This window comes from Schistocerca nitens, chromosome 1, assembly GCF_023898315.1.
Source record: "Schistocerca nitens isolate TAMUIC-IGC-003100 chromosome 1, iqSchNite1.1, whole genome shotgun sequence".
Taxonomy (NCBI): Eukaryota; Metazoa; Arthropoda; class Insecta; order Orthoptera; family Acrididae; genus Schistocerca; species Schistocerca nitens.
The window spans coordinates 479,281,810-479,304,785 of NC_064614.1; the positions used below are offsets into that span (position 1 = coordinate 479,281,810).

Here is a 22,976-nt window from a genome sequence, read left to right on the forward strand (position 1 = left end):
TTGTATTTTATGCAGATTAACGCAGCTAAATGACATGTAACTACTATTTAAGGGACAAAATAAACTTATGCTTTATTCACACAACACATATTAATACATTTGACTACCAAATTATATTACGTTGCCCCATCAACAAACACAGAACATATATATTCCACAGAGTCTAATGCACTCTGCACATCAAATCTTGTGCTCCACCATGCACGCTGGAAAATGTTTGTTCAAGTATCCCCAACAAGTATGGGTCGTTTGTGGCGCTGCTGTTTACTACTGATCAATGCTATTAAGTAATTGACTCTTTTTGGTAAAGATTTTAAAAAGCATGAATGTTATTGTGAAATTGTACAGTTATTGTATGAATTCTTGTATTCTTGGTGGCTGGAGAAAAAATTTTAATAAATAAGAAGAGTTTCCTATATCCTGGTAGGACGCCCCCTTCCTGAGGTTTCCTTATGACAGTAAAGGAAGGAGTAAACTGCACTGTCAATGTACATTACACATTTTTTGAAATCTTCAGAAATGCCTTTTTCGACTTTGTTATGTAAGTTTAAAACAACATGTTCTGTATCTTTGGCTTATACTTAAGAACTGTTTTATGCATGAGTGAGTTTTATGCATGAGTGTAAATTTGGTTTTCTGCCCTGTAGGTTGAACTGAAAATCGATCATGGCTCGAAACTAGTCATGGAATGAAAAATAAAAAAATTGTAACTTGGACTCGTTTTTTGTTCCATTGATTTTCATAAGTAAGCATGAAACACGCAAATGTGAATAAATATTCACACGTTGATCATCTGGTAAAGCAAACTACCATTCAGAATAAAAAGCATATAAAAGACTAACACATTTGCAACATAACTGAAAGATAACTTAGTTTCATCTATCTGTAAAGTGTATAAAAGACAGTTTATGAGCTATTTCTTTCGAGATACTCCTTTTCCAAACAAACTTCTTCAATTAATGTTCCTCTTTAACCACCAGTATTACGCTTTTTGTCATTTCATTGCTACAAATTTTACTAATAGCGACGGATTTCCGAGAGATCCTCAATGTGTTGGTTTTTTGAAACAGTATTTACTCTTTGGACATAAGAGCTGATGCTTTAATCGTCTGCTAGAATGGTTACCCACCCTTTATAATTAAAGACCAATTCCTGAATCCAGTTTCAGAGTTTCTAAAAAATAAGCTTATTTTGATGAGATACTTCAATTACATTGTTGAATACCGGTATATACATAACAGGATTCAATGCCAGCTGGCTTCAACTTTTTTTGCTTGTGAATCAGTAAGTCGTCTCGCTTTCATGGTTGATGGAGGAGTATTAGAAAAAATAGCTTCTACAACTTTTTCGGTATGTTTCGGAGTTAAATCCTGCTAATACTATAGCTTCTCCCTTATCCACAGCCCAGTTCACATGAAAGAAAAACTTTATGCAATTTTAAAAGATGTAACTTCGAAGTTAATATACTGTGCAGTAAAGAAAAAGTGTAATCTACAGTTCTCTCTACTAAAGATGAATATTATCGTTTTGAGCACCATGTTCGCCTCGCATATTATCAACTAAGCAATCATGAAAGTCAATGGACAGCTCTTTTCATATTCAATACAGCGTGTGACATCAGTCTGACCTGACGTTTGCACAAAGTCTTGTGAATTATAGGCTTGCCGATATGACCATGAAAATCACTAGACGACTTCAATGATCTAAACTGGGCATGTACATGTCATAGTGACATCACATGGAAGTTAAAGGCCCATCCACTAGAGATCAGAAATGCACTCCAATGAGCTCGCTTTAAAATCGCCAGCGGTTAGTCTGACGTCGTCTCTGATCTCGCTGTCTCCATATACTCAGAGACTTGACTTGTGAGTCTCCATCACTGCCCTGTAACCAACAACACATCACTTGACTCTGTTGTCAGGTACTCCTGTACTGTGCCATCGCAGAAAGGAGAGCTAGTACGCGAGTTCACGAGTACAACCAGGCACTGGCGGTATTAGCGCTACATGCATATGGTTGTCGATGACGACTATCTATAAACAGTATAACTTCAAGCTCCCAACACCCACCCTCTGTGGTTTTCTGTCCCTATGGGAAGACTAATCTTGGATACTACTGTAGGGATTTAGATATGGTTTCATTAATAGGTAGACTGTTTCACAAGAACCATGTGTGTATATAATGTAATACCACTATACTAGATGGGTCTGGCGATAGGTAATTAGTGCCACCCATGCGAATCCATGGTGGGTCACTGATAGTTTACTGACACTGATCTGTTAGCAATGAATAGTGTTCTGTTTATATATATATATATATATATATATATATATATATATATACTTTTGACAAGAAACCATGAATGAGATGACAGAACATGTAAACAGAATGCAAGGATGAGGTGGTTTCTCTGAATAGTGATTAAAAATTAAAATAAATTTAGAGCAGTTGTCAAAAAAATGAAAAATGGACAAGATGTTTATAGGAAACTGTTGGTGAGGATCCTTAAATTTAAATAACATAATATTACTTTAATACCTGAATAGTATCAATGCCAGTTGATTTACATCAGAAGTACAGACCATTTTCACTGTGAGGCAATAGAATCTCATTCACAATATGATGGTCGAGACAACTGTGATGTTCCGTAACAACTAAACCTGCAGCTCTGGAGTTCCTCTCTCTAGATCCACTTGGAATGCACCGTATGCTCTTAGCTACATGTGTCAGAGAGGGTACTGTCGTTTAATATTTTTTCCCCTATCCAAGAATATCAGTTTTTGCCTCTGCATTTTTTTTTGGTAGGAAAAATTGAGAGGTAGAATGATACTTTGCAGTGTTTGCCCATATGGTCCAGGCTTCTTGCATATAACTGTACCCTCAACAGTTGTGGCAGATTCGATGGGCATGGTGCACTTTCATGTGAACCATGAATAACTAGAAAGAACAGATGTCGCAATTTGCAGTAACATTCACTTGTTAGCATGTTCCACAAACAAACAATGTTAATTGTTCACCCACCTGAAATGTCTGCATACAGAGCATCAACCACTTTGAAATTTTAACTGTGTCTCCAGTGCTCAGCATCAAAAGATCTCAATATAAGGGATACAAAAGTATTGTGATCTTGTGGTACAAGTACAATTTAATCTTATCATTACTTCTATGTAGCTTCTGAACCTTAATTTAATTAATGCCATGGTGTCACCCTCTAATTCATTAGGGCTCAAGTACTCATCCAGCAGTATACATCGCCAAAGCAGTACTAAATTGAGAAATGGATAGTTGTCACATTCTAGATCACTACTAGCTTCTTTGAATCGCTTGAAGAACATGGCAAGTTCTATTAGTGTATGTTCATTTATATTGTAAAGTCTGTTTAACTCTTTTTGTAGGAGTAATTCCCTAACCTCAATCAAAGTATCACACACTAAAACTAGCGTGTCTAATAAACTGTTGTGTTGGACTTTGATCTCTTGTTTCAGTGATTTTGTGAGTTACTTTGAGAAACTAACTCTCTTATAATATGCCACTAGTGCTTTACATGAGTTTACTGTGTCTCCTAACAAATTAGCTCTGGCTGCGATTTAAAAGCTCTAAATTAAAATTATGTTTGAGCAAAGTGCTAAGACCATAAGATGTACAAGGAAGTCTTGTGATGCCTGTCAGACATGTCACTGTATTAGAACCTTGATCTATTATGAATGGTGCTGATTTCATTAAGTCCCCAGAAATTGTTAAAGAGTCGAAACGGCGAACAAGCTCCAGTAAAGCGATAACTGCTGTTTTTTCCTTATCAGGAAATGGGTTGGTAAGTAGTACTCTGCTCCCCCTATGCCATAGTTCACTAATTGTGGATACAGTCACAGACTGTATGTTATTTTATGTGTATCCTCCATCTACGAGATATCAGTCTTGAAATAGGCTCTTTTATCGGCAGTAACAACAATAACCTGTGGAACCAGCATCTTCTTAACAATGTCTGCAATTACAACTACTCTATTCCTAACTGTACTTGGATACGGCAGTATAGCCTCCACATCAATGTCACAATGCACAACAGCTTCTGCACTTATGAGTGCTTGGGCTACCTTTTTGAATCTAGAGCCATGAATCTTACTGAATGGTCTAATATCTTCACAGCATATGAGTGCCGCTGAATCATAAATAGCACACTTCTTGCTTGCGGTTACACAATAGTGACGCTGATCTGAGTCCTGTTTTCTTTTTTTGGATCACATACATTTCATGGTGGAAGCAGAATAAACAAGAGTGTAACGTTTTTTGGGCTTTACAAACTTCATACGTTTTCCATCTGCCATGTAAAAAACTCTTTCTCTTCCAGACATTTGAAATAATGTAAAATCTATCATGTAATTTTCGTTCTGCATTTTTTATGGACTCAGAAACCACAGCTTTGTTAGAGTCAGTCATTTTTGCCCTAGCAGTGCTATACAACACAGCAGGCTAGTGCATTCAACGTCTGTATTATGTCATGATTAGACTTACAGTCCTGCATTATTCAGAAAAGGAGAACGAATGGATGAGTTGCGAGCGACTGCAACACCACCTTCTCAGGCTCATCATACTCGCCGTACTACAGCTCCCGCGGCGATAGCGGGTATAGCACTGAAGTAACAGCGGCATTTTCGTCTCTAGTGTATGCAACCCGCAATATTAATTTCGTACTTGCTCCGTTTCTGATCTCCGCTGGCCACATTCAACGATCTGTCTGCCCAGATATTTGCGCAGATGTTTGTACTTGCAATAGATCGCCGCAAATGGGGTATTTTCACACTACACAAATTCCAATCTGCTTCTCACCCGTCATCTGTTGATGTAGAAAAAAAAAAGTTTCACTGGTAAACGACTACTTTCTCGTGCAGTAACCTCAAAGTTTTTTTTCATTACTTTCATAAATACATCAATCCTTGTTCCATAGACTGTGAATACAACATTTCGTAATGATGTGATATGTGTCACTTTGACATAAGTTTTCTTTACACAAAACAATTATTATTGTTATTAATTATTATTATTATTATTATATTTTTTGCAGTTTCTACTTCATATCATTTATTCAGAAATGGAAGAAATTCTATTACGGACTTTGTTCACAACTTGTGTTGCAAAAACCGAAAAGCAAACAAAATGTCACAAACAGAAAAACAGATCAGAATTTTCTGCACAGTGGATGTTTAAGCAAAGGCAATTTTCACACATAAATTTACCTCACGAGTTGCAGGGCGAACTTGACAACTGGTGTAACTCTTTGCGGATATATTTGAAAGAGTATATTCATAATTCCTATTATAATACAGAAAATATGAGGAGAGAAATTTCTCCACACGAGCAGCTGAAGATGACATTAAGATTCCTTGCGATAGGAACTAGAAGCATGTAGAATATGCAATTGCAATTTCGAAACAAGCATCCAACACACGTGAGCTATTTATGCTGTACTGAAGGATGATTTCATGAAGGCAAATAAGGTACTATACCACAATTCTGACAAGTTACAGATCATATTTTCACAGTTTCAGATATGTTGGAGAGAGTATATCCTTTGGAATTATATACGTGGCCAATAAGCTAGAGTTCAGTTTGTTTCTAAGTCAAAATTTTCAGTTCCCTGTCTGAAGTGTACCAGCAACTTTTGCACCAGAATATAAAATTCCATTCTGTATTTGAAACAGGGATTAATATTATACCTGGAAAGTTTTACTTGTAATATGGTAATCGTCATTTTTACAGTTCACCTCTAAATCTCTCTTCCTATATTGTTGTTGTTGTTGTTGTGGTCTTCAGTCCTGAGACTGGTTTGATGCAGCTCTCCATGCTACTCTATCCTGTGCAAGCCTCTTCATCTCCCAGTACCTACTGCAACCTACATTCTTCTGAATCTGCTTAGTGTATTCATCTCTTCGTCTCCCTCTACGATTTTTACCCTCCACGCTGCCCTCCAATACTAAATTTGTGATCCCTTGATGCTTCACAACATGTCCTATCAACCGATCCCTTCTTCTGGTCAAGTTGTGCCACAAACTTCTCTTCTCCCCAATCCTATTCAATACTCCCTCATTAGCTATGTGGTCTACCCATCCAATCTTCAGCACTCTTCTGTAGCACCACATTTCGAAAGCTTCTATTCTCTTCTTGTCCAAACTATTTATCGTCCATGTTTCACTTCCATACATGGCTACACTCCATACAAATACTTTCAGAAATGACTTCCTGATACTTAAATCTATACTCGATGTTAACAAATTTCTCTTCTTCAGAAACGCTTTCCTTGACATTGCCAGTCTACATTTTATATCCTCTCTACTTGGACCATCATCAGTTATTTTGCTCCCCAAATAGCAAAACTCCTTTAGTACTTTAAGTGTCTCATTTCCTAATCTAATTCCCTCAGTATCACCCGACTTAATTCGACTACATTCCATTATCCTCGTTTTGCTTTTGTTGATGTTCATCTTATACCCTCCTTTCAAGACACTGTCCATTCCATTCAAATGCTCTTCCAAGTTCTTTGCTGTCTCTGACAGAATCACAATGTCATCGGCGAACCTCAAAGTTTTTACTTCTTCTCCATGGATTTTAATACCTACTCCGAATTTTTCTTTTGTTTCCTTTACTGCTTGTTCAATATACAGATTGAATAACATCGGGGAGAGGCTACAACCCTGTCTTACTCCCTTCCCAACCACAGCTTCCCTTTCATGTCCCTCGACTCTTATAACTGCCATCTGGTTTCTGTACAAATTGTAAATAGATTGCCGCTCCCTGTATTTTACCCCTGCCAACTTTAGAGTTTGAAAGAGAGTAGTCCAGTCAACATTCTCAAAAGCTTTCTCTAAGTCTACAAATGCTAGAAACGTAGGTTTGCCTTTTCTTATTCTTTCTTCTAAGATAAGTCGTAGGGCCAGTATTGCCTCACGTGTTCCAACATTTCTACGGAATCCAGACTGATCTTCCCCGAGGTCGGCTTCTACCAGTTTTTCCATTCGTCTGTAAATAATTCGTGTTAGTATTTTGCAGCCGTGGCTTATTAAACTGATCGGTAATTTTCACATCTGTCAACACCTGCTTTCTTTGGGATTGTTATTATTATATTCTTCTTGAAGTCTGAGGGTATTTCGCCTGTTTCAGACATCTTGCTCACCAGATGGTAGAGTTTTGTCAGGACTGGCTCTCCCAAGGCCGTCAGTAGTTCCAATGGAATGTTGTCTACTCCCGGGGCCTTGTTTCGACTCATGTCTTTCAGAGCTCTGTCAAACTTTTCACGCAGTATTGTATCTCCCATCTCATCTTCATCTACATCCTCTTCCATTTCCATAATATTGTCCTCAAGTACATCACCCTTGTATAGACCCTCTATATACTCCTTCCACCTTTCTGCTTTCCCCTCTTTGCTTAGAACTGGGTTTCCATCTGAGCTCTTGATGTTCATACAAGTGGTTCTCTTATCTCCAAAGGTCTCTTTAATTTTCCTGTAGGCAGTATCTATCTTACCCCTAGTGAGATAAGCCTCTACATCCTTACATCTGTCCTCTAGCCATCCCTGCTTAGCCATTTTGCACTTCCTGTCGATCTCATTTTTGAGACGTTTGTATTCCTTTCTGCCTGCTTCATTTACTGCATTTTTATATTTTCTCCTTTCATCAATTCAATTCAATATTTATTTTGTTACCCAAGGATTTCTACTAGTCCTCGTCTTTTTACCTACTTGATCCTCTGCTGCCTTCACTACTTCATCCCTCAAAGCTACCCATTCTTCTTCTACTGTATTTCTTTCCCCCATTCCTGTCAATTGTTCCCTTATGCTCTCCCTGAAACTCTGTACAACCTCTGGTTCTTTAAGTTTATCCAGGTCCCATCTCCTTAAATTCCCACCTTTTTGCAGTTTCTTCAGTTTTAATCTACAGGTCATAACCAATAGATTGTGGTCAGAGTCCACATCTGCCCCTGGAAATGTCTTACAATTTAAAACCTGGTTCCTAAATCTCTGTCTTACCATTATATAATCTATCTGATACCTTTTAGTATCTCCAGGGTTCTTCCATGTATACAACCTTCTTTCATGGTTCTTAAACCAAGTGTTAGCTATGATTATGTTGTGCTCTGTGCAAAATTCTACCAGGCGGCTTCCTCTTTCATTTCTTAGCCCCAATCCATATTCACCTACTACGTTTCCTTCCCTCCCTTTCGCTACACTCGAATTCCAGTCACCCATGACTATTAAATTTTCGTCTCCCTTCACTATCTGAATAATTTCTTTTATTTCATCATACATTTCTTCAATTTCTTCGTCATCTGCAGCGCTAGTTGGCATATAAACTTGTACTACTGTAGTAGGTGTGGGCTTCGTAGCTATCTTGGCCACAATAATGCGTTCACTATGATGTTTGTAGTAGCTTACTCGCATTCCTATTTTCCTATTCATTATTAAACCTACTCCTGCATTACCCCTAATTGATTTTGTGTTTATAAGCCTGTAGTCACCTGGCCAGAAGTCTTGTTCCTCCTGCCACCGAACTTCACTAATTCCCACTATATCTAACTTTAACCTATCCATTTCCCTTTTTAAATTTTCTAACCTACCTGCCCAATGAAGGGATCTGACATTCCACGCTCCGATCCGTAGAACGCCAGTTTTCTTTCTCCAGATAACGACATCCTCTTGAGTAGTCCCCGCCCGGAGATCCGAATGGGGGACTATTTTACCTCCGGAATATTTTACCCAAGAGGACGCCATCATCATTTAATCATACAGTAAAGCTGCATGCCCTCGGGAAAAATTACGGCTGTAGTTTCCCCTTGCTTTCAGCCGTTCGCAGTACCAGCACAGCAAGGCCGTTTTGGTTATTGTTACAAGGCCAGATCAGTCAATTATCCAGACTGTTGCCCTTGCAACTACTGAAAAGGCTGCTGCCCCTTTTCAGGAACCACCCGTTTGTCTGGCCTCTCAACAGATACCCCTCCGTTGTGGTTGCACCTACGGTACGGCTATCTGTATCGCTGAGGCACGCAAGCCTCCCCACCAACTGCAAGGTCCATGGTTCATGGGATAGGAAGTAAAAAAAGTTTGATAAAAACTATGTCCCTGAAGGCACAGTTCCAAGGTTTTCCATTATCAGCTTCATACAGTATTCTGGCTGCACTCTTCTTTAGAACAAATAGTGCCTACTTTTTTTGCTACGGTGTCATGGATCACCAGATTGTGGCATAGGACAGTACTGAGTGAAAGTATGCTAGCAATCCTTCAGCACTAGATTGAATAGATTTCATTACTTTGCTTAGCTCCTTTCTGTAAACAATTTTCTACGAATTTTCTTTTAATTATGTAGAGTTTCCCTGTTTTGCGTTCGGCCAACCACTAGTAATTCCCCTGTAAAAAAATTATAAACAGCTGCCTTCTTATCCCTATCTCTGTATTCTCTTCGTTTAATTTTCCACAAGCGTGTGTTACTTCTACATATTTCCATAAAATTGGACAATCAACTATCTAGAACACTGTAGCTGTCATTTTGAAATTCGCTTTGCGAAGTGTACGCACAGACGAGAAAACACCTGACTGAACAAATAACTGACTCAAATACGTTTTGGCGCCAGATTAACAGCGATCTCCTGTCCACACGATCCAGTGGTCTGCTCAGATGTGATTTGAATTCACAGATTTGAGCAATTTCGCTCAAACCTCCAACTTTAAATTCCCTATTTGCGCTCATATCTGCGCAAATCTGTTATTCCAGCGCAACGAAATGTCTGCGGAGATTTTGTGAGCGCAGACTTTTGCACAGACAGCTCGTTGCGTGATACGGGCCTTACCAAGTTGAATCTAGCATCTGCCTGTAATGTTTAAGAAATAACCGCAGTTTCTTCTGTACTCTTAATTTTGGTTTTATTTTATTTATGGGAGAAGTATTTGAATATTATTTAATTTGTGTTACCGTAATGGTGGTGCCTTTTCACTTGTCATGAATTTCGCGTTCTTTAGATAATCTTTCACTTTTGCAGATACTCTTGTAAACACACACAAGAAGTTCCGTCTACTTCGAGTATAACTTCGCTGAGTCGGTAAACGGATTAAACTTGGGTGATCTTGTTAGTGTATTTAAAATTATCTTTGGCGTGTATGGGAAATAAGATGAGGAAAATATTTGCGTTGTGCATTAAATATGTGTGTTGATGTCCACATCGGAGTATAAAGTTCTGCGGGTGGTTATTTCTTATCAATACTTGACGATTGTTTTTTTTTAAATGATACGACGTTTGCATTTGTTGCAAAGATTTGTAAAACTAACTGTTGCATGACAGTTGTGACAGATCGTCGTACAAGTGTTTCGACAAGCCATAAACAATGCCGGATACAAGTGTCAAGCAAATATATTTAGGAAAATGCCTCAATGACTTGAAGCCCATGCTTGATTGTGGAAAAGATATTATTGGCAGAAACCCAGAAAAGTGAGTAGAAAGTGTTCTTATGTAATACATGCAAACACATTTTTTTAACTTTTTTTATAATAGTACAGAACCAAGCCCTGTTAGCAGTGTAGAATCCGCCCGTATTGTATGGTGAATAATCGTAGATTAAGGAGGAAGATTAAGTATGTCAATGTAACGCATGATATAGCGCATAGTCTGTACGAAGGGTAATGGGAACAATGATGAAACAGAAAAGACAGTGTCGCCCAACTATTGTAATTTAACATAACCGTGTAATGTCTGTCATTTTCAAAGGCTAATGTTAACTAGGTCTGTGTCTGTAAGAAAATGTAGGGATTTGTGATAATGGTTCTGTAAATTACAGATTAGCTCACGCAAATTTCTTTATTGCCAACAAATATTTTAAGGAATAAACATGCTACAAAGTGGAATTAAAAACTACAACATGTATGACAAAGCTACTACAATTTTTCCTGTTATGCCCCTATATACAATCTTTAACCCTTTTTACCTCCATTAGGTTCAGCTGGAATAATATGGGTATAAAGAAACAGCATTTTAAAGTTTAATGGCTTACAGCTTAATACCATGATACAATATTGTGTGAATTCTTCATAAGTTAACTATGTGATCCAGAATATTTCTGTTCCATTTTAAAGTATGATGCCCCTTTCTTATCACAATTATCCTGAGTTGAACTATACCCAATTGATGATCCCATGAATGGGTTAATTTGAGTACATAGTGTACTGTTTAAGTTAAACGTACTATAATCTACTATAATGCCACACTTATCTGAACTTTAGGTAAGATTAATTCCATGAAACCCATGACAAAGCACACACAACTAAGTTTCCAAAAAATCTAATGAGAAATCAGTAATGTGAGTTACATGACAAAGATAAAACAGATAATTCTACCTCATGCCATTCAAGTAAATTTGAAATACCTCCCATAAAATCAAGTACAGAAAACACTTCAACTATTTTCCTGAATAAATACATTCTATGTCGACTACTTTTGGGAAAATATGGTGATGACCATGCCCCTTGCATTTGGATAAAAACTTCACTGAATATTGGTATTGCTTCCATGGATCTTATGCTATTACTTGTTCCCCAAATTCCTCTGCTGTATTATCACATTCACTTCAGTAGTGCACTGAAACCCATGACCTCATTATTATTTCTGGATTTGAGTTAATTCTTGTAGTACAACTAAGGCTTTCTTCTTCATCTTCAGTTTTATCATTTCCATCACAAGGCTTAGCAAAGCGAAGTTTCTTCACAACTTAAGCATTGCTCCTTTTGTTTTTCAGGTCTTTATTTTCTTCTTTAAGTTCTTTGCTCATACTGATGTGAACTTTCTTCTTATGATTTCGTACCTCTTCTTCTTCCTTTAGTCTTTCTTTTACTTCATTGTTTGTATGCACTTCTTCAGTACTGCCTTGTACTCTTCATTGTTTCCTCTTTGAATTGATCAAGGCCCTGCCGACTGTTTAGGTGATACAGCCTTAATATTTGTTCTCTTAGTTTCTTCATTATTGATAGTGGGGTTTGTCAGTATCAGTAGGCCTACCCGCAGATGTTGGCCCCAGCACATTTTTATGCCTACCTAATTGAGTGGGTCTGGTGTATTTCAGTCTTCAGAGTCGTCTGGTGTAGTTGAAGATGTCTCAGATAAGGTGTGTCTCCACTGGTTCTATGATGACCAGTTGCATCTTTATGTACTGGATATAAACCAGACCCCTTGAAGTCATGAATATGTACTTAGCTATGAAAGAAACAGCTACAAGCTTCTTCAAAAGACTTGGGAATACAGCCTTATCCATATTCTTTGAGCAGGACTTGCGGTACCATTTATTCAGGACATCTTTCCAAGCCTTCTTCATGGGGCAAATTCACTAAAATCCAAAGGTTGAAGAGCACGAGATATATTTGTAGGAAGACAGAAGAATAGTGCCATATTCTCTTGCTGTACAGGTGACATTGTAGTTTAGATGACTGCCATGCCCATCAAAGATGACAAGAAACATTATTTAAGTGTTTTTGACTTGATTGACAGATACATTGAGCTATCTTTTGAATATGTAATCCTACATCCAACCAGATTCTGTGACACCATATAGTGCACCAGTTGGTCTATTTTGAACCCAAGTTCTGCTCAGGGTTCCAGTACCTGTAAAGATAACAAAGGGAGGATAATGCCCAGCATCAGCACTTGCTACAAAGAGAACATTGTACTGTAATATTCCTGTATCCTCTGAATCCCTAAATGGGACTGTGTCACTCTAGCACTTTTTTAAACTTTTTATTTTATTCATTTATTTTTTTGAGGGGGGGGGGCACTTCACTTTTTGTAGGATCATTTGCAAGGCCTAGATTGTCAAGGTTGAAAATTCCTTCTGGGTTCCCATTATTTTCAGGAAATGTTTGCTGATAAAATTAAAAAAAACGCATTAACAACAAAATGAGAGAGCCCTTCTGCTCGTCCTTTTGTTAAAAGCTCAGGCTTTCACCTTACTAGTTCATCCTCCATTGTTGGAACCCAACAAGAAAATCATAACTGGGTATGTCATTTTTGAAAGCAATCTTTCTACTCACTGTTTTCACCATGCATTTTAAATCTTGTCTATCCATTGCGTATTCACATTTTGGCGAGTGCACTGAAATACCAGGAATATGTTTCTCCTCTTGTTTGGAAAATGCTGTACCCCCACCAGCACCTTGATGAACAGGAGGAAATTTCTTCCAATGCCTTAGTGTTTTGTATGGAATGTTGAATTTTTTAGCTACAGCATACACTGACATTCTCTGTTTTATTTCTTCTCTGACCTTCTCAAGATCTCATGTATGGATGCCATTTTCTTAATACATGTGTGTGGTGTGATCTAGAAAGGAAAACTTAAGTTCATTGTCTGCTCCAACATACAGTTATACCCAAATTATGCCTGATTCATAAACTGTGATTTACTAACTAACTGTTAGCGACATATTACTATTTTATTAAAATTATGTTTAAAACATGTTTAAGGTGTACATACTTGAGTTTGGTTACTGTATCGCAGATACTTTCTCAACATCGCCTCTTGAATTAAAATTCCAGGTCCTCATTGCATTGTTAAGAGAAACATACATTTATTTCAAAATGACAGTATCACTGTGGCCAGCACAAATTATTAACACTATATTATAGCCACCTGTGAAATGTACAACATAGATTAAATCTGAATAGGCTATCTAGGAAGATTAGATTAAGAATTATGGAATAAAATTGTCATTTACCCCCAACTTACCCCATTATATTCAAATTACCCCAACTGCGCCTTTAGATGAGTGGAGGAAATAATTTCTGACCTACAGATACATTCATTTGAGGAAAGAAGTAATAAGGAAGGAACAGGCACATGGTCCACACCTCAATGTTTGTCCACCAAGCTTCTACTTTTGCTATATATTGCAAGCTTTCTTATTCATGAACAATTTTACGGTGTGTTGCGTTTGTGTTCAGTGAAAACCTCAACTGATTACCACATGTAAACCAATTGAAATGGTCACAGATCATGGGTAGGAGCATGTCTGCTGCAGTTCTGCAAGATTTATGTGAAATAGGAAATTGATTGTGGGTACCAAGTGTGGGGATCAGCAAGACCGGTATGTCTAAAGATCAGAAGCATTACCTATGATTGTATCCTTCTATCACCCAAGAGACTCATCTCCAGATGTAACCAAAAACTTCAGAGAAAGCCTTAGTTCACTTGTACGTAAGTTCCCCTATCATACTGTAATCATCGTTGGAGACTTAAATCATCCATAAATTAATAGGGAAAATTACAGTTTTGTTAGTAGTGGATGTGATAAGACATCCTGTGAAGCATTACTAAATGCCCTCTCTGAAAACTACCTAGAAGAGATGGTTCGGAACCCTACTTGTAATGGAAATATATTGGATCTACTGGCAACAAATAGACCTGACCTATTTGCGGATGTCCACATTGAAATTTGTATCAGTGACCATGACGTGGTTGCGCAGCGATGATTCCAGAATACAAAGGACGACAAAACAATTACAAGTACAAAGGTATACATGTTCAGTAAACTAGTAAAAAAAATCAGTAGTGTCATACCCCAATGAGGAACTTGAAACTTTCAGCACAGGGCAAGAGTGTATAGAGGAAATGTGGCTCAAGTTTAAGAGAATAGTTGACCTTGCAAGACATAGGTATATACCCAGTAGAGCAGTTCATAATGGGAGGAATCCATGGTATACAGTCACTATGTAAAGGTTGTTACTGGCACCAACGTCAGTGTCTAGTACCTAGCAATTGAGGGTAGTAAAGCAAAAGTTTAAATGATTAACTCCATTTTGAAATGTTCCTTTAAAAAGGAAAACATAGGAGAAATGCTCCAGTTTAATCCTCATACCACTGAAAAGATAATGAAGTAAGTGTTAGTTTCTGCTGCCTCAGCAATATATTCTGGGCTGTGATTGCAACATCCTTCTGTGGCTGAATAAAGCTTTAATTTTATTTTGGTGATGGGGATACTTGGAGGTGGGCATGAACTGTACATGAATCTACACAATACATCTGTGAAGACTCGGAACAAGGAACAATGTACTGTGTACACGAACAGACTAAAAACAACAGGAGACCACTGCCATGTGATGGCTCTCTTTCCAAATTTCTTACAAGTGAGCAACTGCCCTTTGTCAGCTGTGTGTTGTCTGTAGTTCCCCCCATTGACGACACACGTATAGTTAGAATGCCCCAATGCTGCTTTGTGGCAAACATTATGACTTGTGTACTTGCTTCCTTATGAACCAGCCGGTAGTGTCCACACCACAGACCTTATTTGTGAGTGTGGGCAATGTATTTCAATTGAGATTTATTGTCATGACCTTGTCGGCTGCTGTAAGGGAGTGGATGGATGTCTTGTACCACACAATAAGCTCCAGAGGCCTCTGTCAGCATCTGATTGGACATTCTGAGATGACACCAAATCTTTCCAACTTCTATTGCTTCACATTTGTGTTGTTAGAAGTCCACAGGTCCCCCCTCCCCTTCTCTTTCAACAGGAGACCACTGAAAACATAATGAAGTAAGTGTTAGTTTCTGCTGCCTCAGCAATATATTCTGGGCTGTGATTGCAACATGTATCTTCATGTATCTGTGTTTCCATGGATACCTTAACAATATCATCCCAATAGCCAGTTGATCGGCAAGGCAGTTTTGTGTTCTCAAAGTCAAAAGTGGGATCTCCATTTATGGTATGCTCTGTCTCCCAGTCCCATGCACCTGGTGTATTCCTCTTAGTGTTTTGAGTGGCCACATGCACATGGGATGCTGCGTATGCCTGATCTTGTACTTAAATAGTGGAAAAAACAGTGTCGAATAATAACAATATGAAGAGCACACTGAAACTGCCAGCAATATGTGTCTACACACACACACACACACACACACACACACACACACACACACACACACACACACACACACACAGTGTACTTATTTGCCACTCAACAACTCCTTCTACTGTTGATCTTGTGTTTATTTTTATTTGAATATATTCCCTAATTATATTCAAAGTTACATAAGCTGAAAACGATACACTGACCATGCAAAAGTTGGAAAAACTTCAATGAATATATGGAGAATGACTTAAACAGTGTAGTAATATCTATGCATGAGGGTTTGAAGCAAAGAAATGGGTGAATAGGTGCTATGGAAAGACATGGAAATAAGAACAACTTCAACATCCAAAATAAGATATGGTAAAAGACCGGAAGAATTAATAGAATGGAGTGATGCCGTGGCCAAAACTGCTATAAAATGGCATGGATATGTTTAAGAAGTGATCTCTGACAAAAAGAAGAAGAAGATGATGACGATGATGATGATTTGCAAAAGTGATTGGGACAGTATCGAGTCAAGCAAACTAGTATTTATCCATAGTATCATTTATGAATAAAGTTCTCAGACAGAGGTGGAACATAAGTTTACAAGTCTTGGTCTTATAAAAGGGAGAATAGTTTTAATTATAAATGAGGAACAAATACAGAATCGGAAAAGAAATGCATAAACAGTCACTGGGAGATACCAAAGACAAAGTGACACTGAGACCCAAGGATTTAGAATTTAACTTTTGAAAACTGTTATTAAATATTTCAGTGACTGCAAATGTGAGAAAAAATTGAATTGAAATTAGATTTAGAGAATAGGGAAATGATAAAATTTTGAAAGGTATCTTTCAGGTGTTTTGAGTTACGCTCGAGTAATCACAAGAAATCCATTATAAAATTTTGCTTTTCATTTCAAAAGCTGAATAGATCAAAACTGATGAAAAAAATGAATACCATCCTGCAGTGCAGCTTAAAGCAACTGCATGCGGCAGCTGAAGCTAAAGGTCTATAAAAGTATGAAGAAGAAAATATTAAAGTAGATTTTTGAATATATTAGTAAAAAATTATAATTATAGAAATGTGCATTGGAGTATGCTAATTGTTTTTGTTGTATATAATATGTATTTCACGATTAGATCAGATTGTGGGAAGATTGTCAAAATTTTGGGTAGTAAAGATACACCCACCTGAATTGTTAAGCTGTGCATGTGGCCAATAATTTTAGACTGTGAATTTGATTAAGAGAACCAAGATTTAGGGTACAAAGGTAACATGCTGTGGTATAACTGAATCTTACAATTCAGTCAAATTGCCTTTTGTCAGATATTTACCCGTCGCACTTGGCTGAGTAATGCTTACACCATCATGTGATAAAGTCTCCCTGCTATGTTTAGTTGTTTGTTTAATGAGTGTTCCAGATCAGGGAAATGTTTTGTTATAAAGTTTTTTAATGGAGGGATTCTTTTGAGTAGTTGATTTAATGTCAATTAATTAGTGAGAGAAATAATTAGGGGGAAGGTACAGAGAAGATCCTTCTCTATTATTTATAGATTTTATGAGCTCTGCAGACCATATAATAGGGGGTTTGGTTTATAATAGTGGGTTGGTTTTGTACACGACACAAAGGCTTAACAATAGTGGGAAGTAGGGAATGCACAGGAGTGATTTTTGAAGGTGTGTGTTTGAGGCTCAGTGGGACAGCTACATGGCTTTTGGCAACAGGGGAAGCAAAAAAGCAAATCGAAGTACTCCCCCCTCTCTCCCCACCCTCTCTCCCCCCTCTCTCCCCCCTCTCTCCCCCCTCTCTCCCCCCTCTCCCCCTCTCTCCCCCCTCTCTCCCCCCTCTCTCCCCCACTCTCTCCCCCTCTCTCCCCCTCTCCCCCCCTCTCTCCCCCCTCTCTCCCCCCTCTCTCCCCCCTCTCTCCCCCTCTCCCACCCTCTCTCCCCCCTCTCTCCCTCTCTCCCCCCTCTCTCCCCCTCTCCCACCCTCGCTCTCCCCCCTCTCTCCCCCCTCTCTCCCCCCTCTCCCCCCTCTCTCTCCCCCCCTCTCCCCCCTCTCTCCCCCTCTCTCCCCCCTCTCTCCCCCCTCTCCCCCCTCTCCCCCCTCTCCCCCCTCTCCCCCCTCTTCCCCCTCTCCCCCCTCTCTCCCCCCTCTCTCCCCCCTCTCTCCCCCCTCTCTCCCCCCTCTCTCCCCCCTCTCTCCCCCCTCTCTCCCCCCTCACTCCCCCTCTCTCCCCCCCTCTCACCCCCTCTCCCCCCCTCTCTCCCCCCTCTCTCCCCCCTCTCTCCCCCCTCTCCCCCCTCTCTCTCCCCCTCTCTCTCTCCCCCTCTCTCTCCCCCTCTCTCTCCCCCCCTCTCTCTCTCCCCCCCCCATCTCTCTCCCCCTTTGCTGCAAACCAGACATCGTCTGCTGTGGAGGCACCCCCATCCCATTCACTGCCTCCTCTACATGTGGTGCCCTGCGGTCCAGCTTCCTGGCAGCAGGTGCTGATCTGCCTCCAGCCTCGGGCCCATTGCCACAGCCTGCTGTTCTGGTCAGGCCACCTTCACTGGTCCCATTGCTGCCATCACCTCAGCCATCATCATGAATAGGTGCAGCCCTGTATCCTCCACATGGGATCTGTCTGGTGATGACAACTACTTAGTTTCTCTTAGAATGTTTCAGTATTTGTTTTATTGAAACTTTTTTTGATATATGTTTTCTTATATTATGTTTATCAGTTTTTAGCAGTGAGACAAATAAGGCTGAGTGATCTAAAAGTCCTAGGTCTAGACAGAATTTATGTAGTATTGAGTAATGGCAGTAAAAAATGTTTGGTATTGAACTATTCTATGGATTAGAGAAATTGCTTTTAGGAGAGTATTGTCAGGGATGGAGGCTGGGAGGTGGGAAGAGAAGGAAGTAGTACTTCACCACTAAACCCTCAATTCTATAAAGAGTCAAACTCCTATGCACAAAACAACTACATAATTCTGCTTACTTTACAAATGAGTTAATGTGCTAATATGTCATTAAGCGTGTAAGTGAGAAAAAGTCTGAAATTATGTTTAAAGTTTGTTGGAACTTTCTAAGTGCCCTATCAAACACTGAATCAGTATAGTCAGGTTACCACGTGCTCTGTTTTAAGAAATAGCTAGTTTTTCATGCTTCTCAATGTTTATGACGTTACATCTCCTGAAATATGTATTGAACAATGCTATAATTTTGCAGATGCATTCAGTATGTTGTTACATGTGGATACTGTCTGAGAATGTGTTGTGAATAGACTTAGTTGTAAAAAAGTCAGGCCTGATGCTAAGGTTTTACTGCACGAACAGCGAAAATGTAGCAAATGATAAACTCTTTTCCTTACGTGATTTTGCGGAGTTTTGCCAGTGAGAAAAAGTTTCATGAAGGTTTGAAATTATTTGTTAAGTTTGTTGGAAATCACTAAGTGCTCTCATTCTCAAATACTGGATGAATATGTGCTAATCTATTTGCACACAGTGAGTTCTGTTGACTCAAGACATATACACAGTTTGTAACTATAATACTTATTTTACTGTATTAAATCTGTAACATATACCTTAATGAATTGATTATAACAACATTTTAAATACACTCAGTAATTAGATTAAATATTGACAGTCAAATTGGTAAAAGTTTTTAGCATAATTGGTGGTTCTATTTACATTGGAATGATCATAGTGAATGTAAGTAGTTGAAGTTTTAATGGTGGAACTTCTCACCCATTTAACATTCTTTATCTTCATTATTCTGATAAGAATGGATAATTTAGCACATGATATATAGATGACAACTTGGTGATACACTTGTAGTTCCAGTAACAATCCTATAACAAACTGTAACTGAGCAAGACTTGCCTTCAGTGATATTTAATACAAGAATTGGAAAATAAACTTTCATTTAACCAGTTAAATCAGTACACTATAAAACACAACTAGTACACAACTATTCAACTTAAAATAATTTGAATGGCTAACATAAGTATGAACATTTACATCAGTGGCGTGAAATTGTCAGCTTTAAAACTTTTTGCACAGACGCCACCTTTGTATGAATCAGTATATTTCTTGTAAGAGGTAAGAGGATTGTGATACAATGTGAGACATACTGGATGACACTGATGAAGATATACATGCTGAAACATGTCACCCAGTTGTTTCATGTTGAACATTTGTAGCATTGGTGTGCTGAGGTAGTTGGTTAACTAAGAAATGTTTGTTTTCTTGTTCCCTGTATTAGATACCACTGAAAATTGGCTGTGCATTTACTGGTTTGGTAAATAATATATAATCAGTAGTGCAGCTTAAGATCTACAAACATGACATTTATACAGTAGATTCAAGGTGGGAAGAACCCAAAATACAGGGTTTTTATACATGATTTCCTCAATAGCAAATGAGAATTTCATTCCTCATTCACTCCATCTCCTATCCCCCCAGATATCTTTTCAAGATACTTAATCATAATATCCTCACCTTCTTTCTGTATGTCCTCCGCCTCCTCTCCTCTTGCTGACCTACTTTGTGCTCCCATAATTGTTCTTTCTTCTTTTTGCTTTAAGTACTGAACTTCATTGTAACATTTTGTTATTAGTGTTGTTAGAATGAATTTTCACTTTTCAGCAGTGTGTGAACTGACATGAAACTGCCAGGAAGACTAGAACTGTGTGCTGGACCGAAAATCAACCTTGGGACCATTGTCTTTCATGAGCAAGTGCTCTGCCAACTAATCTACCTAAGCAAAACCCATGAACTGCCCTCACAGCTTTACTGTCGCCAGTTCCTCATTTGCCAATTTGGAAGGTGGGATGTGAGGAACTGCCAGAAGTAAAGCTGTGAGGACAGATTGTGAGTTATGCTGGGTAGCACAACTGGTAGCGCATTTTCCCACGAATGGCAAAAGGTCCCAAGTTAAAGTCTTGGTTCAGCGCACAGTTCCAGCCTGCCAGGAGTTTCATCATCATTGCTGTTGGTTGCCATTTATTAATCTACTGTCTGCTTTATGCCATTTTTGTTTAGTATCTTTCTTCAGTTTTCATTTATTTTGTGTTTTTGATCTGCTGTTATCTGGACCTTATTTTTTCTCTCTTGCCTTGCTGTTACTCCACAATATCCAACTCTATCAACTCTCCTCCATATATCTAAGAGACTCTTCTTGACTGCACTTTGTGTAACTTGCATGTTTCATTGTCAGATGTCCAGAAATGCTGTTCCTTCTTATGTTTCTTCTTCTTCCCAAAAATTTATGAGTAAGGCTCAAGTTGTATTTAATGCCATGTGTAAATGGCAAATCTTTCCAGGGTGTATGTCTGTTTCTATCATTATTCATGTTTTCCTTGTGAATGTTAAATGGTGCTATGGCATGTCATCAAAACTTCCAAACTATGGATGGAATGTAAGTCATTTTTTATTTCATTGTGAACATGCATACCAATTTGTCAGTAGTGGATGACCTTGTTTTCCAGATTACGGAAATCTGCTGCGAAAATACTTCTAGAAGCTCAACAATCCCTCAAGGATGGGGATGAGGAGAAGAGTTATGTTTTACATATGAGATACATAGAAACAATGATGTATGTTCTCAAGAGAGAAGAACCTAAGAGTAATGGAAAAGCTGATTCATTAAGAGATGCATTAAAAGAAAGCGTAATAGCTGCTGAAAAACTGTCTCGAAGTCTTGAAAAACGGTAAGTATCTGACCTGTGCAAATGATTGAGGCATAGATTTCCAATTTTACTGTTATAATTTCTTGTTTCATAAATATGGTGATAAAAAATATGTACTGTATGATGTATTACATGAGCACTAGCGGAATCAGCATTGCTTATTTTCCACTGACATGAAGATAAAACTGTTAAGTTTTCTTATGTACATGTTCACTTCTGACAAGTCCATACCATGTGTGTTTCACTCCCTCAATAGGGTAGCATAGAGTAGTGGGATTCAAGTTATTGTCTAACAATCCAGATGTGGGTGTGACAGGACATTAACCCTAATTTCCTTTCTTATCTCCTTGTCTCTTACTCCAGAAGATGAAGTATGGGAACTGCAGTTTGGGTCATTTTGAATTGTGCAGTAGTGTTAATTTCTGTAACTAATTCATTGAAAGGACCTTATTTTGCAATAAATTCAAGTTGAAAGTATCGGGCATGGTTCAAGTACTCAAAAGGTGTCATCTCAGCTGTAGTGAGTCATAATGATAGAAAAGCGAACCTACTGAGCCTTACATCTGCATCCACTTACTTGAAGATTAGTTCTTATGTTAATAATATTTGGGAAAGGAAAATTTCCTGACGAACCACAGAAATAGTTTCGAGCTCAATGAATTTTTTTGTATTATATTTGTACATAATACAAAATAATGTATGTATGCAGACCTAAGAAACAAATGAAAATTTGTACCAAGGCCGAGATTCGAACCTGGGTCTCCTGCTCACTGGGCAAACACGCTAACCACTATGCCACCCTGGCACAATCCCTTTACACAACTGCACCGACTACCCTAGCATGCCTCCCTCCTCAATCCAAATTCTCTTTCACGTCTCAGCTCACTCGGTATTCCCTCCAAAATCGAACAGCATTGCAAAGGCTCTTCAGCTGTGTTGGAATGGCACCTCAGCATCGAACAAAATGGAGGATCCTGCCTGAAACACAGTCATAGGTGCTTCAATCAAATGCTTCATTCCGTAGACCTTTTCAAATCTCAAACATCTATGATGAATACTCACAGACTGAAGCAACAAATGAAAATTTGAACCAAGGCTGCAATTCGAACGCATGTCTCCTGCTCACTAGGCAAACACACTAACCACTATGCCATCCTGGCATAGTGGCTTTATACAACTACATGGACTACCCCAGCATGCCTCCCACCTCAGTTTAAATTCCCTTTGACAGCTCAGCCCACTTGGTATACCCCCTAAACTCGAACTCTTTTTCATTAAAGCACCTGTGCCAGGATTTCAAGCAGGAACCTCCATTTTGTTTGATGCTGAAGTGCTATTCCAGTACAGTTGGAGAGCCTCTGCAATGCTATCGGCATAATTGGTAATTGGGTCGAGGAGGAAGGCATGCTAGGATAGTTCTTGTAGTTGTGCAAAGCCACTGTGCCAGAAGGC

General features: G+C 38.7%; 1 protein-coding gene across 3 annotated transcripts in view; it reads left to right on the forward strand.

Moving 5' to 3' along the window:
- Positions 1 to 10,092: 10,092 nt before the first annotated feature.
- The window catches only part of LOC126252129 (ubiquitin carboxyl-terminal hydrolase 8-like), a 247,740-nt gene continuing 234,856 nt past the window's right edge, over positions 10,093 to 22,976 (forward strand). The window contains exons 1-2 of one of the 3 annotated variants that reach the window (XM_049952998.1): positions 10,093 to 10,467; positions 21,324 to 21,545. In XM_049952998.1, the coding sequence (XP_049808955.1) occupies positions 10,364 to 10,467; positions 21,324 to 21,545 (326 nt within the window). In that variant the 5' untranslated portion in view covers positions 10,093 to 10,363. Of the gene's footprint in view, positions 10,468 to 21,323; positions 21,546 to 22,976 lie in introns of those variants that run through there. The other 2 variants (XM_049953005.1, XM_049953013.1) reach the window with 2 other exon arrangements.